At 38.1% G+C, this 21,919-nt stretch overlaps 1 protein-coding gene across 3 annotated transcripts; it reads right to left on the reverse strand.

Moving 5' to 3' along the window:
• Positions 1 to 677: 677 nt before the first annotated feature.
• NRT1:2 (nitrate transporter 1:2) lies at positions 678 to 20,024 on the reverse strand. 3 transcript variants are annotated; one of them, XM_077384284.1, is made up of 8 exons: positions 19,933 to 20,024; positions 18,885 to 18,922; positions 7,286 to 7,409; positions 7,069 to 7,174; positions 4,357 to 4,574; positions 2,763 to 3,203; positions 1,725 to 2,226; positions 678 to 1,402 (listed from the first exon to the last, which is right to left on the reverse strand). In XM_077384284.1, the coding sequence occupies exons 3-8, from the start codon at positions 7,286 to 7,288 to the stop codon at positions 903 to 905; spliced, it is 1,770 nt and encodes a 589-aa protein (XP_077240399.1). In that variant the 5' UTR covers positions 7,289 to 7,409; positions 18,885 to 18,922; positions 19,933 to 20,024; the 3' UTR covers positions 678 to 902. The 3 variants fall into 3 exon arrangements, with proteins under 3 accessions (XP_077240399.1, XP_077240396.1, XP_077240409.1); XM_077384281.1 differs by lacking the exon at positions 7,286 to 7,409 and having other exon boundaries at positions 19,933 to 20,016; XM_077384294.1 differs by lacking the exons at positions 18,885 to 18,922; positions 19,933 to 20,024 and having other exon boundaries at positions 7,286 to 7,542.
• Between the last annotated feature and the right edge of the window lie 1,895 nt (positions 20,025 to 21,919).

The raw sequence follows: 21,919 nt of genomic DNA on the forward strand, positions 1-21,919 counted from the left end.
GAAATACACCATATATATTGTTTTCTCTCAACTCAACAAAGCCTTTGTCCCAAACTTGTTGGGGTCGGCTAAATGAATCCTTTATATTGTTTTCTCATCCAAGTTTTTTTATTACACAAATACAAAAGATAGAAGGCAAATAAAGTAGGACGAGAAAAGTTTTTGATTCATCGAACACCCAAAAGCAATTCCAATTAGAGGGTGATAATTATATGAATGCAATCAGTCAGGAAATAGGCAATGAAAGAGTGAGAAAGTTTACAATTATAGAAGCTGGGGGAGAAAGAGACGAAGAAACTCATCCAGTTCTATACCCATAAGTAGTTTCATTAAAGAGTTTGGGTATAGAAAGAGAAGAAGAAACTGTTTCTTCTGGTTCTGTACTCATATGTAATTTTATTAGTGTTAGAAAGGTTATAGAGAGAGAAGAAGAAACCCTTCTGGTTTTATACCCTTTCGTCAAGTAGGTAAGGTAGGCATACGAACCACTTTAGCAGAGAAATGTCAGAAAGACAGAGCAGAAACCGAAAGAGAATGAGGTAGAGGCAGTTACCAGAGATCCTCACCGGTTCAATGAAAGTTGAACAATGATTTTAGCTCTTTTTTTAATCATGAATCATATCCACACATGGTAGTCTCAGAAACATTTTTTTTTCATTTTTCATTTTTTTAGTCTTTTCTAAATTATTCTTTTCTTTTATATCTTTTTATAGTTGCACGAATCACAGGTTTTTTCTGCTTGTTCCCAAATACAAGCTTGTTCTTAACACATTTTAACAATCCAAATTTGAAATCTGAAACTTTATTTGGCATATAGTATAGGCAATGGCAGAGGAGAAGACCCATGAACCTTCTGTATATTCTATCTTCAGATGATCAGGTCCATCCATTTGGAAGATGCTTCATTGATCAGTGATCGATCTGCCGTCCAAAATGCCGACATCTAGCTTTAGCTCCCTTCTGTACTTATAGCGAATAGCCCAGAAGAGGTAATTTGCAAAATTCAGTACACTTAATACGCACATTAACCAGTAGAAGCGCTCTAGATGGTAATGATTCAAGTTGCTACCGGAGAGCCATGGCGAGCTACCTGTAACCCTGTTCACTATAGAGACGAGCACCGAGCTGAGATAGTAACCCATTGCCAAAGAGGCAAATGAGAGTGAAGTTGCCAAGGATCTCATACTCGCAGGGGCCTCTGTAAAGAAGAATTCTAACAATCCGGCCAATGTGAAAAGATCCGCTGAACCCAAGAACAAGTATTGGAATCCCACCCAGAAAAAAGTTATCGGTAATGGTTGATTAGAATCGAGTAGCCCCGAATGGGTCGCCACCCTTTTCCTCTTGATCTCCACCAATGCGGCCACCACCATAGCCACAATTGAAAGAATTAGCCCGATACCTGTTGAAGTATAAAATATAAATGATTAAATAACACCAACTCTACGCACTTAAGCTTTCGGAGTAATTGGTAGTTTCAAATCGTATCAGAGCTATTGCCTCACGACATGTCCTGGGTTCGAAACCCAAGAACTCCTTGATATTAAAAGCCAGGTCTTGGGCTCGAAATCCAACAACTCCTTGATATTAAAAATCCACATGCAAGGCCAACCCAAAAGAGGGCGGCCACGCGAGGGGGAGTGTTGAAGTATAAAATATAAATGATTGAATAACACCAACTCTAAGGGCTTAAGCTTTTGGAGAAATTGGTTATTTCACAATACCGATCCGTTGGAGGTGTAATATGCCCATCTCGGTTTTTGTTACTCTTCGCGCAAAGGGGATTATGATATGATCATAAATTGGGGCGAGTGTCATGATGAAGACTACGGGGAAGACGGGGAGGGAGGCCGGAGGAACTTTGAGAGAGCCAAGCTTTGTGTTCATGGTGGCTGCCTGTTGGACTGAGAAGGTGGAGAGCTGTGCAAGGCAGCAATTGAGCATTATGGTGGAAGCAAAGATGGGGAGAATTCTTAGAACTATCTTCACGTCTTCTACTTCTTCAATGCTGCATTTGAGTCTTTGGCTAGTGGGTTTGCGTGTTGCTGCTCTGTTAAGGAACTTGAGGCCTTTGGTTGGGATTTGTAATGCCATTTTTGTATCCCCTTTCTCTTCTTCTCCTTCCTCTTTGGATCGTGCTGGGTTCGTCGGGCTTGTTGACATGCTCATGATTGCATTGCTCGGACCCCGAGCGATTCCGGCATTGCATATTGATGCAATAAGGACCTACATATAAAAGTGGCATCAATTCAGTTCCACTATAAAGTAAGCATGAACTATATGTCATGAAAAATCTATAGAAAAATCTTTTAGGAAATTTTAATATTACTAATAATAATAAACTAAAATTAATAAAGATTTTAATTAGAAAGGCTTAAAATGCCTGTAAGTAGATCGAGACATACCAAAAACTATGCTCTCTATGGGTACAATACACCCCTTCTGCAATAGGTTGATCAGCTTTTATATATCGTAAAGTACAACAAAAAATTCAACTATACACCAGAAAAGGAAATGTAAGTTATCTCAATTATCCAAGCATTTCAAATGCCTAGACAATCTGGATTTTCAAATTACCATAGGTAGGATGCTTCTTGCATGGGGCATATAAGGGTATTTTGTTCATTTTTTATTGATGGGAATGTGAAGTTATAAGATAACAGAGAAAGTGCAATGTTTATACACTGGGTTTTGGTGTATAATAACTGGGATTGTTGCTCTTCAGTCCATACGAAGAAAGACTAGATAAATGAGAAAGTTACCTTTGATATGGTTGTTAGAGGACTTCCTTTAGGAATCTTGTTTCTATATGTGGTAGAACCAGCAAGGAAGACAGGAATGGATAGAAAGATCGTAGCCGTCGATATTCCGAAGCCCCACTGCCAACCCTTATTATCTTCAATCCACACCACTAGTGTCACAGCTATGAGGGCCCCACAAGAAAGGGAAAACACAAAGTAGTTGAAGAAGGTAGACCTCAATTTCCTATCTTGGGGGGTATTTTCATCAAATTGCTCCGCGCCGTGGGCCGGCAATGAACCTTTTATGCCGCCGACACCCAACGCCACAAGGTAAAGGGCGGCGAACAGCATGGCCGCCTTCGCGCCGGCGACTTCTTGGCATGGAATTTGTGTGTTTGTTGGGCTGCATGTTGGTGGCTTTAGTGAAGGTACTTGAGCTTGCAAGGTGAGTATCCCTAGCCCCTGTCATATAAAATTAAGATAATATTAACTATCTATAATTGTAGTGTTTTTTTTGTAATTGAGAGAGAGAGAGAGAGAGAGAGATTCTTGAAGGTAGAGAAGGCAGTATAGAGTAAAAGCCAAGTTTTTTTTCTCCTTCAAAACCTATTTGCGAGAGAGAGAGAAAGAGAGAGAGAGAGAGAGGACACGGCAGTAATGAGTAAAACCCAAGTTACTGAAGGTAGAGAAGGCAGTAATAAGTAAAACCCAAGTTTTTAATGCAAAACCTATTTTAGAGAGAGAGAGAGAGCGTCTTCTCCAGTTCTAAAAGTGTACAGTAAATTAAAGTGCCATGGGAGAAAAGCTTAAGATAAAAAGAAAAGTGATATATATTGTCTAGTTTTTCCCATACAAAACTATGTAGGCAGTTATATCCAGGGGTCCACCCCATAATAGAGACAACAAAGATGGCTTAAGGGTCTCTGATATAGAAATGATAATGAAGTAAAACGTAATTATGTAAAAATAATGGTTATAGAAATAAAATACTCAATGGTTTCAAAAGAGACCTTAATGCCACATTTGCAAGGTTAAATTAAAGAGGAATGCTAAACTGAAGGGTGCCTTTCATAAAATCCAAGGGTAAGGGCGCCGCATTGGAACCCCATCACCTAATTGAATCTTTAGCTGGGTGACATGGATCCGATGGAGTGCCCTACTGCCCTGGCAGTAATAAGTAAATCCCAAGTTTTTCCAGCAAAAACTAATTGAGAGAGAGAGAGAGAGAGTTGAATAAAGGTAGAAAAGGCATACTGACTAAAGGGAAATGATATCAGCGAAACCATGTTTTGATAACTGCACAAACTCGGCTTGTCTTTTCTTTTCTAATTGGCGTGTTCGAGCTTTTGGGAACTGTAATAATCTTTGATAGCCTTTTAAAAAATAAAAGACAAGATGGATTAGTGCAATTATCAAAACTTGGGTGTGCTGTTATCATTTCCCTAAGTAAAACCAAAAAAAATTTCTGCAAAACCTATCTAAGAGAGAGAGAGAGAGAGATGAATGAAGGTTCATCATATAATTTCTCGAGAAGGCATAATAAACAAAACCCAAGTTTTTTTTTCCTGAAAACCCTATTTGAGAGAGAGAGAGAGAGAGGCTGTTTTATGTTTACCAGAAACTCAATAACTGCACTTATCAGGTATATGTGATAGGTAGTGAAAAAAGCATCAGATAAGAAGCCTCCAAGTAGGGCAAGAAGGAAGGCCGTCCCCATGAAATTGGTGACTGCGTTGGCTGATCTTTCTGGAGAAAGATGCATATAATCCAACAGATAAAGCACCAAATTGCTGGCATTTGCCAGAAATGCCAAGTTCTCCAGTATCTCCACAACTGCACCAAAATTTTCATGTCTCATGCATCAAAATATAAGATAATTCATTTTTAAAAAAAATGCTAATAATCATGATAATATATCCTCTTAACCATTGTATAACACCATTTATTCTTAGGATTGCTAAAGAAATCAACGGAGTTTTGCCCCCTTTCTTATTGTTCTTAATTGTTGCTAAAAAGATTCGGAGTTAGAGGGTTAGATAGAGGAGAATGATATTCCTACTCTCTTACTTTGATGATGGCACTCCACTCTATTGGACACTCTTTCTAATTGAATGTTGATAGCTTTTTGGGAACTGCAACAGCTTATATATATATATATATATATATATATATATATATATATATATATATATATATATATATATGAGGAAACTCACCAAACTTATGGTTCTACGGTGAGCATATATATATATATATATATATATATATATATATATATATATATATATGCTCACCGTAGTACCCGGTTTGTCTTGATTTCCGATTGATGAACAAGAAGGAAAATGGAATTATTGGATTTTGTGACTCGGCCCTCGCCCCCGGCTACGTGTCCTTTGGACCCTTCGCTCGCCCGCCACTAGTGGAAGCAAGCTACCCCTGCTGAAAAACGGATGCGCGCGACATACTAAGAAGGGCATGCGTTTAGGGGCGCCTTACAATCTATACTAATAAGGGAACTGTATAATAGGGGCATGATAGGGGCAAGTCTCTTGCGCGCAACGGCTTTTCAGCCAGCCATTGCTTGCAGGTCCATGGAAGAGGGCATTTCCGTCGCGAAGGATTCAATCCAGCCACAGGTTCCCCTATGGCTACCTTGTTACGACTTCACCCCAGTCGAAGACCTCACCGTGGTATGCGCCAATAAGGCTACCAAAAGCCTTTGTGGCACTCGTGGTACACACAAGGAATGGGTGATCATTGGTCCGATGCTTCGGGCAAAACCCATTCCCAAGGTGTGACGGGCGGTGTGTACAGGGCTCAGGTACATATTCACCGCGGCATGCTGATCCGCAATTACTAGAGATTCCAACTTCATGTTCCCGAGTTGAAGAGAACAATCCGAACTGAGGCAAGGTTTATGAGTTGCAGAGAACTCAGAAACCTTTTCGTGATATATGGGGGCGAGGTTTCTAAGGTATCGCGCAGCCTGAGCAAGTCACTAAATACACCATCTCCCATGTCGTTTCACTCATCCAATCCATTCATTCCATAGGACCTCACATAGATAGGGTTGGGATGATCTTATGGATCTGATTTTTTGTGGACACCCTATCTATGTGAGGATCATTCAAATGAATGGTTTGGATCACCCAAACAATGTGGGCCCCCACTGTATTTTAAGGTAGTGTGTAGGTAACTTACCTACACAAGTGTGTAGGAAATGCTCTCTCTCTCTCTCTCTCTCTCTCTCTCTCTCTCTCTCTCTCTCTATATATATATATATATATATATATATGAGGAAAGTGAAGCTACACCGCCGGCTTAAAATACAATGGGCCCACATTGTTTTGGTGATCCAAACCATTCATTTGATTGGCCCTCACATAGATAGGGTGTCCACCAAAAATCAGCTCCATAGGATCATCCCAACCCTTCAAACTGTGGAGGCAAAAATGGACAAATTTGTGAAGGTTTTTACACGTTCATTTTTGCCTCCACAAATCGTAGGGTTGGGATGATCCTATGGAGCTGATTTTTGGTGGACACCCTATCTATGTGAGGGCCAATCAAATGAATGGTTTGGATCACCAAAACAATGTGGGCCCATTGTATTTTAAGCCGGCGGTGTAGCTAAGTTAGCTACACCGGCGGTGTAGCTTCACTTTCCTCAATATATATATATATATATATATATATATATATATATATATATATATATATATATATATATATATATATGTGTGTGTGTGTGTGTGTGTGTGTGTGTGTGTTCAGGTATTAAAAGAAGGGAATGGGGATATCATTTGCCTTAGAAAATTAAGAATTGCCCTCAACTGGAGTATGGAATGGGTCTGCCTTGTTGACTTCATGGAAAAAAAACAGAAGAGTGATATATATATATATATATATATATATATATATATATATATATATATATATATATATATATATGTGTGTGTGTGTGTTCAGGTATTAAAAGAAGGGAATGGGGATATCATTTGCCTTAGAAAATTAAGAATTGCCCTCAACTGGAGTATGGAATGGGTCTGCCTTGTTGACTTCATGGAAAAAAACAGAAGAGTGATGGGAGTTGAAGGGCTTAGGACTGGGAAAAAATGGAGTTTAATTTTTCCTCTTGAGATAAAAGTTGAAACATTTGTTGAATGTGAAAGATGGAGTGAGAATGAATCATGAAAAAAAAATTGAAAGGGGATTGTTTCTTTTATCAATCAGCTAACTTAAAATGAAACAAAAACAAAAAAAAACAAGGGGATGTTTTTTTTCCTTATATTGAAGCAAAAAAAGTACAGGAAAAAAAAGAGAGTACCCAATACAAAGGAAGCTGCAAGCATCCCTCCATGGCGGCCTCTCAACGCTGGTCTGCTCCTCCAATCCACATAGCCCACCCATCTCTCTGATCTATCCCCCTCTTCCTATAAGAAAAATAACGAAAGCACTTAATACCCACCATATATAAACAAAAGGACATGTTAAAATAAAGGAACCCACTACATGATCAGAGGGAAAAGAAACAGAAAAACCACCATTTCTTCCTTTTCAACTGTTCTTGGATCTCTGGTATGGGAGGACTTGATGAAACAATTAAATAGAGAGCGATAGGTGTTGCCAGATTTAAGGAGGGTCCAATAAAAGAGAAGCCTCCAGACCCTATTGAAAAAGACGCATGATTAAAAAAAAATATAATATTGTATATATAAAATTAAACCCGAGTCAACATGCTTCCATGGATTCCCTTCCCATTCTCTCTCTCTCTTTCTTTCTAATTTTTACTTTGTTTTCTATCAAAGAGGAGATGAAAAGGGAAAAGATTAAAGCATGAGATAAAGGCTCTAATTTATCCTTGGATTTCTTGGCTTTACAGGAAAACAAAATTAAAAGTTAAAAATGAAGAATCATATGCTTTCACCAAGTTGAAAATTGGGTTCTCTTCTTTGACTGACATTGCTTGGGTAATAAATGGAAAAGGGCAAGACCCAGACACCCTATTTATGTCATGTTGAGTGGGCAAGTTGAATAGAAGCAAGTTGCAAATCCCAAAAAGGAGCTTTATTTGTGATCAATATATACAGTAGAAAATAGAAAAGAGACGAGATGCTTTAATTATCTGAAAGTCTCCTTATACACCAAAGCATTGTAATATTGGAATTTCTTGCACCATGATGCACATGAAAAAAGCTTTCTTTATGGGTGGGGACGAAATGGGAAATTTTCGTGTTTACGTCCGTCAACGTAATCATGGGAATTGTGACTGAAAATAATAGAAGTAAAGATATTTTTTGTTTTGGATTTGCTAGCGCCCATCGCAAAAGGCATTTCGCAGATGGTCTGTTGCATGTTGCATGTCAGACCAGCGACCTCGTGAATAAAGACAAAAGCTGCTGAAAAGTGAGCCTGTATGACTGGTCTGACGTGCAACAGCCCATTTACGAAATGCCTTTTGCGACGATGTGCACTAGCAAATCCCTTGTAAATAAGCATAAAATGGTTAACTACTTAAGGAGATGAAGGCATTTTGCGGCGGACTGTTTCATCCGCGACCTTTATGCAAAATTGGCTAGCAAATCACACACATTTAGGGATTTGCGAGTGTCCATCACAGAAGGCATTTCCCGGATGGCATGTTGCATGTGAGAGCAGCCACACCGGCTCACTTTTCAGCAGTTTTGTCTTCATTTATGATTTTGTCCATTTAACACGTCAATGTGGATGATTTTTACCGTTTTTTGCCCTCCCCACATATCTGTACATACTATCTATGTGAGGGTAAAAAAGGTATGATGTTCGAAATTATTTGCAAAATCTGTGGCATTAACACCTCGCTGGTAATTTCGAATCTTGATTTGCTAGCCATCTTCTCGCCCATCCTTTGCAATTGTATGTATTCATAGATTTGTCTTATTAGATGTGATAAAAAACTGCACAGAAATACTATTTATTGAAAGGTTGCTAGCAGTAATACGTAAAGAAATAAGCTAGCAATAATAATCATTACGAAGTAAAGTTTGGGAGGAAAATTACGGATACGGGTACCTAGATATGACAATTGCAGAAAAAACTACAAAGAAGAAGTATCAAAATATGACAATTATGAAAAAACTACTTATTCATTTTTTGAGGATATTACGAATTCCGCACACCTGTAAAAATATTTACAAATTCCGGGCATCTTCAGACGGACAACAAATTATGGAAACCTCTATAGATTGGAGGGCTAGGATCAGCCTATGGAAATGATTTTACGGGCATAATCTATTGATGTTGTGTTCCATCACATGGACGATTTGGATCAACCTATGATGTGGTCCATACAGTTCTTTGTCGGCCCGTGCATCGCACGGGATTTTTTACTAGTATATATATATATATATATATATATATATATATATATATATATATATATATATATGGAAAACGGTTCGTGAGCTAGAGCTCATATAAGCTCATATAAGCCACAGTGCCACAAACACATGGGTCCCACATTTTTGTAGTGATCCAAACCATTCATATGCAAGGCCCTATCGTAGATAGGGTGTGTACCAAAAATCAGGTCCATTGGATCATCCTCACCCCTCCAAAAGTGGAGGTTTAAAATGGATGGTTAGAAAATGAGCTTCTATAGATCGAATGATTAGGGTTATGGTATGGAGGTGGGTTAAGGTATGGAGGTGGTTTCTTAGGAACATCCTATCTATGTGAGGTCCTATAAAATGAATGGGTTGCTAGAAGCCATTTTGCAGCTCACTTTTTCAGGAGAGAAGTTGACTTTTTACAAGATTTTGTCTTATTCGTTTAATTCATCTGTCGTGGCTATTCTATCCTACAAAAGTGAGCCATGAAATGGCTTTATGTGAAATTGGCTAGCAAATCTCATATACATGAGTAATCTTCATAAATGTATTTTATAGCAGATTTGTGATTCTTATGAAATGGTGATGCATTAAGTAGTATGGGGCTCACTCACCGGCCCCCTTTGGTTGTGTTCACAGGAAGAGGAAATGAATGGAGTGTGTAAATACACACCCCATAACTATACCATCATCATCATCACTATAAAAGTGGGATAAGAAATGTAGAGATGCCGCCCCTTGTATTATTCCGATAAAATTGTCAACTTTATAAGGTGATAAAGTGAAAAATTCGTGACCATCACAAGAAGGGATAATAGAGACAGTGAAAGGTTTGGTGTTATTTTGGAATATGCTACTGCAAGAATACAATCCTTAAGAGGATGTTCAAAGGAGGAAAATATGGAAAATAAATTCCCATCGAATGTAATATTCTAGTAAATATCCCAAGGTCCAGTAAGTTATCAATTTTCCTTGAATACAAGGGAAATTTCCAATTTTAGAGAAAAAAAATTACATGGGAAATAAGTTTATCAAATGCCACAAGTTTACTTTATATATAGAAAACAATTTCTCGGAAAAAATTTTCTATACATCGAAACAATCCCTAAATTGAGAAATGTTTGATTTAAGGGCATTAAATGAAAAACGTATAGTCAATGCATATGCACACTTCTCTTCCAAAAAAGAGCATGTGAAATCCCCTTTGTGAAATTCTTTCTTTGAAATGACTTTTCAAAATCACTTTTGAACTAATGCATGCATTTTGAAGATAGTATTATCTTTCAAGCTAAAACCTTTATGAAATATTTCAAAATATTTTTGTAAAGGGATGGCATTCCAATTTAGACAGATTTGTAGAGTTTTTCTTTATATAGGGGTTAGAATTATTTTCAAATTTTCTATCTTTGAAATGACTTTTCAAAATCACTTTTGAACTGTTACGTGCTTTTTGAAGTTAATAATATCTTTCAAGCTAAAACCTTTACGAGATATTTCAAAATATTTTTTGTAAAGGGATCACATTCCAAGGTAACAAATTTGTAGAGTTTTTCTTTATATATGGGTTAGAATTATTTTCAAAATTTCTATCGTTGAAATTTCAAAGTCGCTTTTGAACTATTACATGCTTTTTGAATATAATGGTATCTTTCTAACTAAAACTTTTATGAAATATTTCAAAATGTTTTTGTAAAGGGATCACATTCCAAGTTAGATGGATTTGTAGAGTTTTTCTTTATATATGGGTTAGAATTATTATCAAGATTTCTATCTCTGAAACGACTTTTCAAAGTCACTTTTGAACTATTACATGCTTTTTGAATATAGTGGTTTCTTTATACATAAAACTTTTATGAAATATTTTTGTAAAGGGATCACATTCCAAGTTAGACAGATTTGTAGAGTTTTTCTTTATATATAAGTTAGAATTATTTTCGAAATTTATATCTCAAAAATGAATTTTTAAAGTCACCCTTGAACTATTTCATGCTTTTTTGAAGATAGTAGAATCATTCATGCTAAGACTTTTCTGAAATATTTCAAAATATTTTTGTAATGGGATTGCATTCTAAGTTACACAGATTTGTAGAGTTTTTCTTTATATAGGGGTTAGAATTATTTTCAAAATTTTTATCTCTGAAATGACTTTACGAAATTACCTTTGAACTATTGCATGCTTTTTTAATATAGCAGTATCTTTCGAGCTAGAACGTTTATGAAATATTTCAAAATATTTTTTAAAGGGATTACATTCCAAGTTAGACATGTTTGTAGAGATTTTAAACTAATTGTTGATCTTCTATTTAGTTGTACGACTCTTTCATATTGTTAATTATACGAAGGTTTCAGGGGTCTACGAGACTACGACTTTGCAACTATTTTTTCGCCCAAATCAAAACCCAAATTTGTTTCCACAAACAAAATTTTAGTTTTATAACTAATTTTGAGTTCAACATCGGATTCGGCCTACAGAAGGAGACTGAGACTCTATATATCTAAATAATTCTTTTACAATCACAAGCACAGTGCCTATAAAATGTTACCTAATAGACCTCATGTCAATATCATATATGACATTAAAATAACATACCAATACATTAAAATAAAGGAAAAATTATCAAAAAATGTACTTTCTTGCTAAAATTGTCAGAAAGGGGGGGTGATTTCTAAATTCTCAAAAAAGGTTGGAGGGAGAAAACTTAGCCATTTTTCGGACCACAATACCCTTAAGTACCTCATTTTGAATTTTTTCACTTTTTTACTTTTCTTTTTTACCTTCTCCCCTTCCCGCTGCAAACCCCAAACCGTGCATAACCCAAAAGCCATGGAAACCTCAACCTGTCCTCTCTCCGTGCAAACCCCAACCCGTCCTCTCTCTTCCACCAGAAGAAATCGAACCCCACCGGCGGCGAAGTGAACCCAACCGGTGGGGTTGCACACACTCCATCTTCTCTCTTCCACCACATTTTGTCGGAGAAATCGAATCCTACCGTCGGCGAAGTGAACCCTACCGTCGGCGAAGTGAAAGACGCCCTACTCCAACTTCAACGGTAAGAACAAAAACCCTAATTCTATTTTAATCGTGTGTAGGGTTATGTAGGGTTTCTTCTGTTAGGGTTTCATGGGTGGAAGGTTTTTTGTACTTGAAGAAGACCTTTATTGATGGATTGTATGGGTTCAGAACCACTATAGATGCCTTGAAGATGGTTCAATGGTGGTTCGATGGCCTCTATAGATGTAATAGTGGTTCTGTAGTTGTTGAATGCCCTCTGTAGTTGTAATAGTGGTTCAATAGTTGTTCAATGGTGGTTCAGTACTGGCTCAATGGCCTCTATAGTGGTTCTGAACCCATAGAGGTTGAATAGTAGTTCAATACTTGTTCAATGGCCTCTATAGTGGTTTAATGGTGGTTCAGTAGTGGTTCAATGGCCTCTATAGTAGTTGTAAGGTTAAGTAGTGGTTCAATAGTTGTTCAATGGACAATGGTGGTTCAATGGTGGTTCAATAGTGGTTCGATGGCCTCTATAGTAGTTGTAAGGTTAACTAGTGGTTCAATAGTTGTTCAATGGACAATGGTGGTTCAATGGTGATTCAGTAGCGGTTCAGTAGTGATTCAATGGCCTCTATAGTAGTTGTAATATTGGTTGAGTAGCGTTTCAATACCTTACTTACCACAATACCCTTACTTACCTCATTTTGAATTTTTTTCACTTTTTCCCTTTTGTTTTTTACCTTCTCCTTCCCGCTGCAAACCACCAAACCACTACTGAACTACTACTCAACCACTATTGAACCACTACAACTATAGAGGTCATTGAACAACTATAGTTGTAATATTGGTTCAATACTGGTTTAATGGTGGTCCAGTACTGATTCAATGGTGGTTCAATTGTGGTTACAACTATAGAGGCCATTGAACAAGTACTCGACCACTATTGAAGTACTTAAGCAACCACTACAACTATAGAGGCCATTGAACAACTATAGTTGTAATAGTGGTTCAGTGGTTCAATGGTGGTTCATTCTCGTGGAGGCGGGGATACGTAGGCTTCTTTGGATGAATACCAGACCATCCGAGGACTCGGGCTAGATCGTTTAGAGTCTTAGGATTTGTTGTTTTGTTATGTTGTGTGTTTTGTTGTGTTTTCTTACTTTCTTGTGCAGACCTATACCTTTAGCTGTAGCATGCATGCGTTCGTCCACCAAAACTTAGACACCTGTTAGGCATGTCACTCATAACCTAGTTGTCATTAGGTGACATTTATTTCGGTTCTTTTGTGTGTGCTTATTTTCATCTCCGAGACATGCATGATTAGATAGACGTTTTCTCGGAGATGTGTGTTCCCATTTCATATGATTTTCGCCCAAAACTCTTCGAGGTTAATAATAAATGGCATAAGAGACCAAGTGTTCGCACTCGGGCGAATTGGGGGCGCTCTTCAGACCTTCTCCATTCGTCATCAGGCACGGACCTTTTGTATCTCTGGTTATCCATTGCAAACAGAGCATTTGTTTTGGTTCCATGGCACATCCATGGATGGCGACTCTGAGTTATTTTCAGATATATCTTGGTTTCGAGCCCTGGCTCCGGATCAGGATGTATCTCTTTCTTTTTATATCGCCACTCATGCTATGCTGTGAGGGTGGCATCCGTTTCGAGAGTTCCTTGGCAGAGCTCTCTTCCGTTGTGGAGATCTTAGAGGATTGCAGGAGGGATCTCGCGTCCCTCGGCGCTCGTCCTCGGATCGGGGTCCACAATCTCTTGCGCATATGCAGGAAGGATGCGATAAGATGCCTTGCAATTTTCACACTTAATTTCATGAATAATAACCTTCGCATTGAAAGCTTTCCGATAGCTTATTGTTATACCCCACTCTTTCTTGATGTATTCTCTAATCAAACTGGGCTTGACGTCTTTCTGCACGGGGAAATAAGGCTAGACAGGTCTCAGCTACCCAAGCTATTGTCACAAGGGGATGATCATTACCGCTCAAAGTAGTTCAGCATGTATGCTCTGGCACAAACCTTTTTACCTTAATAATATCCAAATAATTGTCCCTATGATTCTAAACGGGCAACTCCGAGCAATCCATTTAACAGCATATTTTTTGGGTTTTGACTCCATTGGGACATATGCAAACTTCCGTGAAATCGCATACTCTCTAACTATTTTCTTAAAAACTTTCCTATTTCGGAAGATTCCCTCAACCTTCAACTCCTCATGTTCCATATCACCCTCATTTAACTCATCGACAACCATTTCATCCAACTCTATCGGCTCCCTTACATAGGTATTACCTAACAGGTCACCCACATTGTTATGAACAACATCATGTTCTACACGGAAGTCCTCATTGCCCTCTATAGGGTTACCATTGTCACATTCATTCGCAATCCAACCAAGGTCCTCACCATCATTGAAGTCCAACCGAAGTCCTCATCATCAGTGTCTTCTACACTGTAACGATTGTTGTGTTCAAACCCATCATTAACATGCATATCACTTTGGACATCCCTCATACACTCTGGATCGAGTCTGCAATGGTTGGCAGTGTTCATATGCTGGGTTGTGTCGTTTATTGTAGCAAAACAATCAGGATCTTCGTACTCTTCATTCAACCCCGCTTCATATATGCTCATAGGTTGATGAATTTTAGATGGGGAACTGGATTCATAAAATCATAATAGGATGATAAGTAAGCCTCATAGCAACTCCTCTAATAAAATACCTTTTTTGTCTTTTTCGTTCTTTGGGAGCAACAACGGATGGAATAGGTGATGCAAAATGTGCTGGGACAGAATTATTGGAGCGCAAAGCCAGTGTAGGTTGACTGGAAAACGACACAATTCTACTTCGGAAAACATTTGGAACTTCATTCAAGTCCACTTCAAACAATAGTGCATTAGAATAATGGGTGCTAAGTCCATCGCCATCTCTTCCCTCATTCAAAGGACTTGGGATGGAACAAGTAAATTGGAGGGAGTGTAGGGATAGAATCGATAGGGGGCCCAAAACCGGTGCAATCGGAGTACAATAACGAGGGACACCGACATTTATACGGGCCACAGAATTACTTCCTCCAACTCTATACTCTTTAGTTATATACGGGCCTAGAGAATTAATCACATTATTATCAAAAAGCATCATCACCAGCTAAAGATCATCATCATTTCCAATATCATATAGAATGATTTGAAATGGATCTAGGATGTACCAACATTTTATAGACAATGCAACTTCAGCTCCTATAGTCCCAATTTTGTTGTGAATTAGGGTCTCCAATTCCAAGAATTTAATTTTTTGATTCACTATTAGAGGCATCCTTTTCCCGCCAATGTATTCGAATGATATTGCATCCTTCAAGCATCCATCAACATGTAGGATAAAGGAAGCACTTCGCTCTACCATATTCACAAACCTTGCAAGGAATAGGAACGAAAGAATCACTATTTTAACAGTAATAAATAGTATTTAGTTACTTAGAACCACTATTTAACAATCCAATGCACTATTTTCACACTAAAAACTAGACCTGGCAAACGGGTGGGCCGGGCCGGGTCACACGGGTCGGGTCAGGAAATGACCCGCATTTTTGCGGGTCAGAATTTACGTGACCCGCGCGGCCCGCGGGTGGGCCGGGTCAACCCGCGGGTCACCCGCAAATTCAAACAGTGGTTAAATTCAAACGATTTTTTTAATTTAGGAAAATGTTAAAACTTAAAAGTAGGGTATGGCGGGCACCGTGGGATGATCCAAACCCTCCATTAGATGGCCCACAGCCTAAATAGGTTGTGCCCCAAAAATCATTTCAGTAGGTTGATCCCAACCCTCCGATCTATAGAGGGTTAGGATCAAGTGATCAACCCTCTAACATTCAAATCGGAGGGTTGGGATCAACCTATGGTGCTAGCCATAACCTATTCAGGCATCAAACCCTTAAAAAATAGATTAGCATGACAAAATCACCATCATTTGCATTAGAAAAAAAAGCCATCTAACTAGATTAGCATAACAAAATCACCACCCTTAAAAAAGCCAAGTGACTTGCAAGTGCCCGCGGGTTGACCCGACCTGACCCGACCCATGTTTTTGCGGGTTGGGTCACCCGCGGGTTAGTTTTGACGGGTCACTAAAACTCAGACCCGTGCCCGCAAATTTGCAGGTGGGTCGGGTCGACCCGCGGGCACGGGTCGATTTTGCCAGGTCTACTAAAAACCACCGTGAACCACTATTTAGCACTGGAAACAACTATTTTAACACTTAAAACCACTATTTAATTAATTACAACCATCTAACAATCCCAACCACTATTTAACACTAAGAAGAACTATTTACCACTCCTAACCACTATCTAAACACTAACAACCACTAAATACCACTCTGAACCACAATTTAAACACTAAGAACCACTAAATATCACTCTGAACCACTATTTAAACACTAAGAACTACTACTCCGAACCACTATTTAAACACTAAGAACCACTAAATACCACTTTGAACCACTATCTAAACACTAAGAACCACTAAATACCACTTCCAACCACAATTTAAACACTAAGAACCACTATTTAGTTAAATAAAACCACTATTTAACACTCCGGACCAGTATTTTAAAACTACAGAACCACTATTTATCACTAAGAACCACTATTTACCCTATGAACCACTATTTATCACTAAGAACCACTATTTACCCATATGAACCACTATTTGACACTCGAAACCACTATTTGACACTAAGAACCACTATTTAACACTATTAACTAGTAGTTCAAATCTACATAACCACTATTTCACACTAAGAACCACTATTTAGCCCCCCCCCAAGCACTATTTAAACACTAAGAACCAGTATTTATCATTCCAAACCACTGTTTTAACACTAAAGAACCTATGTTTATTACCCCAAACCGCTATTTAAACACTAAGAACCACTATATACCACTCTGAGCCACTATTTGAACACTAAGAAACACTATTTAGTTAATCGGAACCACTGTTTTCCACTTCGAGTTACTGTTTTAACAGTACAGAACCACTATTTAACACTAATTAGCACTTCGAACCACTATTTGGACAATAAGAACCGCTATTTATCACTCTGAACCTCTATTTTCAAATAACAAAGTTAAGAGGGAGGGAATACCTTAAATTTGATGTGAAATGGAATCGTAGATAGCTCGCAACAACCCAGGTTTACAAGGTTTGGCTTTGAGAAGAGAAGAGATTGAAGAAGATGTTTTTAAACTATGGCTTTGAGGGTTTTACAAGCCTTTGAGAAGAGAACTTAGCCAAGGTTAGAAGGTTTTTATACTATTAGTTTGAGAAGAGAAGTGATTGAATAAGCTAAAATGGAATAATGGAAAGTTCTCATGGGACTGTGAGAAGTGGTTTAATGGAAGCTTTTTCATTTGTTTGAGAAGAGAATATGTTGAAGAAGAAGGTTTCATTGGGTAGTAATCATGAAATAAGGTGAAAATGTGCCTTTGGAAAACATGAAAAAGGAATGATTGGGTGGGTTAACTTCATGAGGTATGTAAGGGTATTGTGGTCTGAAAAATGGCTAAGTTTTCTCCCTCCAACCTTTTTTGAGAATTTAGAAATCAACCCCCCCTTCTGGCTAAGTTTTCTCCCTCCAACCTTTTTTGAGAATTTAGAAATCAACCCCCCCTTCTGACAATTTTATCTAGTACATTTTTCTGATCATTTTCCCTAAAATAAATTATCAATTTATAAATAAAATATCCAAAAAAGTGACCTTGAGAGCATTCAACACTAACTTCTACAACCTAATTAATTTAAATCACAATTTTTGTGTTAAAGAGTGCGAGCGCACGCACAGATACAGGCTACTATATTTGGCACTACCATATTCTAATAATTGCACAAACTTAGCTTGTCTTTTCCTTTTTAATTGGTTCTGACATCTTTTTGAGAGCTGTAATTACCTTTGACAACTGTTTAAATAATAAAAGACCAGCTGAATTAGTATAAGGGCGATTATTTTCGCCCCCTGTAGGATTATGCGCACCCCTGGTTGCGTGATTTGACGTCAAAAAGCGCTAATGTATCCCCACAATTCACGTTAACAGGGAGGCGCATAATCCTACAGGGGGAGCCAAAAAATCATCTCCCTAAAACGAAAATTGTCCACAAGATAGGAGCCTGCCTAGTGTGATTTAATTTTAAACTACCACCCATCTGTCATTGGAATTTGGAATTGCATGTACTTTGTAATTAATTTGTCTTTTTCGTATATATGTAAGAGAGAGAGAGAGACGTGATCCAGGTCAGAAATAAATAACAAGAAAGTTTACGATGAGGGAAAAAATAAATGATGTAGTAATAAAAAGGGAAATGTTATCAGCACTACTGTATTTTGATGAGGGCACTCTCACTTTATTAAAAAGTACGGTATGGCCCGCACCATAGGATGATCCAAACCGTCCATTAGATGGCCCACAGCCTAAATAGGTTGTGCCTCAAAAATCATTTCCATAGGTTGGCCCTAACACTCCAATCTATAGCGGGTTAGGATCAACCCTCTAACATTCAGATCGGAGGGTTAGGATAAACCTATGGAAATGATTTTTGGGGCACAACCTACTTAGGCTGTCGTCCATCTAATGGACGGTTTAGATCATCCTATGGTGCCCGCCAGACCGTACTTTTAATAAAGTGAGAGTGCCCTCATCAAAATACAGTAGTGCTGATAACATTTCCCAATAAAAAATGTTAAATATAAAACCTTTCTTCCAAAAATCTTCCATACCTTCATTTGGTGTACGTATTACAGAAACACTTCACCTCCTAGAAAAAAAAATTGTAGAATTGCTATTATCTATGGAACAAAAAAGTGCAGAAAAATAAAAATTATTGATTAAAATTTTCTGAAGAAAGTCTAAAGAGTTTAAAAGAGATATATATGAACAAGAAATAATTGAAAACCAAAGTAGACCCGTTTCTATATTCACATGAAAATATCTCAATTAGAGATTTCCTAGCGTCCTTTGCCAAAGGCATTTTGCAGATGGGCAGTTGTATGTCAGACCAGCCACACATGCTCACTTTTCAGCAGCTTTTGTCTTTATTCACGAGGTGGCCGGTCTGACATGCAACAAACCATCTGCGAAATGCCTTTTGTGATGGACGCTAGCAAATCCCATTTTTTAAAGTATAACCTCTTGGCAGTTCTTAAATGTAATGAAACAAGCTTACTCTTTAACATCTCTCTAAATATTTTTTTTTATGAAGATGTCACAAAAAATACCCCAAACCATGTTGAAGAAAGAATATAGAAAAATGTAACATATAAATAGTTAGAAGAAAATCCACAAAAAATCAAAGAATGCATGCATTGGAAATGCCTCTTTACCAATGATCTTTAAGGAGAACAATCAAGTATGAAAAAAAAAGAAGGAAGAATAAGAAGAACCTTACCATGATGTATAGGAATAAGAACGACTAAAAACCAACAAAAAAAAAAAAAAATACAGACTTTTTAACAAGATCCCCACAGAAAAACCTTTCAATATGACAGTCGACCTTACCATGATTTATAGGGATAAGAATGACTAAAAACCAAAAAACAAAAAAAAAAAATACAAACTTTTAACAAGATCTCCACAGAAAAACCTTTCAATATGACAGTTTGAATGTCTTAAAATCAGTCACAGTAACTAACATTATAAATCAAAGTAAAATGGTCATGAAAAATCTATGTTTTTTCAACCACGAATATCTGAAAGCACAAGACGTTTAAGAAAGAAAAAAAATAGAGCACGGTGAGTAAAATAAACAGAGGGAATAGTAGAAACTACCTCTTGATTTGTACTGCTCTCTCTGAGAAGTGTGATGACAATTGAGCAGTGATGTAGAGGAGATATATAAGAAGGTGAGAATTGAGGAGGAAACAAAGAGAAAAAGCATCATTATCTTTTCAATGATGCTTTATCTCCTATAGATTATCTATTTTTTAAGGAAAATGATAAATGCACCCCTTTTCATTACTTGGGACTAGGGGTGTAAACGAGTCGAGTCGAGTCGAGTCGAGTCGAGCCGAGCCGAGCCGAGCCGAGCTTGGCCAGGCTCGGCTCGGCTCGGCTCGGGCTCGAACCAGGCTCGGGCTTGGCTGGGCTCGGTCAGGCTTGGCCAGGCTCGCAAGCCTTACTAAGCTCGGGTTATATTAAGTTCACACCCCTCATCTTCCCTGGACAGCCCTATCTAGTGTAATTTGACAACTTTTTTTACACTAAGGGGGGTGGTCCAAGTAACAAATGGGGTTCCAAAAATGAAGTGACATATTTTGCCTCCCCCTTTTCACTCCCTGGACAACCCTTTTAGTGTATATATTAATATATAATATATATATTTAAATATATTAAATTCTTAACGAGCCGAGCCGAGCTGAGCCTGGCCTAAATCGGGCTCGGCTCGTTAAGCTTAACGAGCCTGGCGAGCCGGCTCGGCTCTGCTCGTTAAGGATTCGAGCCGAGCTTTTTTCGAGCCGAGCTCGAGCGAGCTTCCAAGCCCAAGCCAAAATTGACACCTTACTTGGGACACCAGGTACAATGTATCTATGACTGCAAAGGTGTCGATGTACTTCACATTTGAAGGAATGAAGTGACCAGATTGCCATTAGCATTTTTACTCATACTGGCATTCTTGGCTTATTCTGTGCATGTGTGCAAAATAATGGGCCCCACCTCATCAAAACATGATGTGTAAAATGATGGCTTCACCCTCTGCATGGGCTTGGGTGGAGATCGTGGGACCCACGCCATCAAAACATTGAGATAAAATGATGAACCCCATCGGATGCATGGGAGTGGAGTTGGTGGGACCTACTCTATCAGAACATGGTGTAGAATGGTTGGCCCCACTCATGATCTACATGGAGTGTAAAATGATTAGTAAAATGATGGCCCCACCCATGCAATATGGGAAAAAAAATGTCGTAGAAAAAATATAAGTAAAAATTTTCCTTTGAAAAGTTCTCCAAATTTTCATTGACCATGGAAAGAAAACGAATGAGAGCACCTGTAAGGGGCAACCGTAGATGAGCCCAATGAAGTTGATGAAATTCTCCTAAAAAGGGTGCCTTAAAATCGTTCAATGTCCTCCACAAAGAAGGTGATGGCTTTTTAAGGACAAATAGATAAGGGTGTTAAATCAGTTAAAACGATAAGGTTGGATTGGACTTTGTATAGTTTTTCCCTTTTTTTTAAAGGCTTAAGTGTTCAAAGGGAGAGGAGAGAGAAAAGTGGGCTTGCATTTGGGCTACAAGTATTTTAATTTGATAACGAAGCTATTAGTTATCTGAAGCCATAGTGGATGATATGTACATTTTACTGAGACATAAGTGGGGCCTCATAACGGCCTTTTAAGAGTGTAAAAGTTTAGGTTTTGTATAGTAGAAATCTCGAATACTTCTGTCCTTAAAAAATTACAGTGGGACCAACATTATTAGGTGATCTAAACCATTCATTTGTTCAGCCCCATGCCCCGAAAATCTTCTCCATGGGATGTCCCTAAGCTTTTGATTTGAAAATATTTAAAATGGATAGAACAATAAAATACCTCCACAAATTGGAGGGATAGATCATCCTATGGAGAAGATATTCGAGGCACAACCTATCTTTGTGAGGGCCCAACAACTTAATGATTTAGATCACTGAATAATATGTGCCCCACTATATTTTTCGTTTCACCCTCTTTCATATAAAAGTTCATAAAATTAACAATAGATTACGGATATTATTACTCAAATATTATTGCCCCTGTCCAAAGCGACTACAAGAAAAAGGG

Source organism: Tasmannia lanceolata, unplaced genomic scaffold (genome assembly GCF_043159265.1).
Source record: "Tasmannia lanceolata isolate RefF3 unplaced genomic scaffold, GAP_Taslan_0.1 ptg000002l, whole genome shotgun sequence".
NCBI classification, from domain to species: Eukaryota; Viridiplantae; Streptophyta; class Magnoliopsida; order Canellales; family Winteraceae; genus Tasmannia; species Tasmannia lanceolata.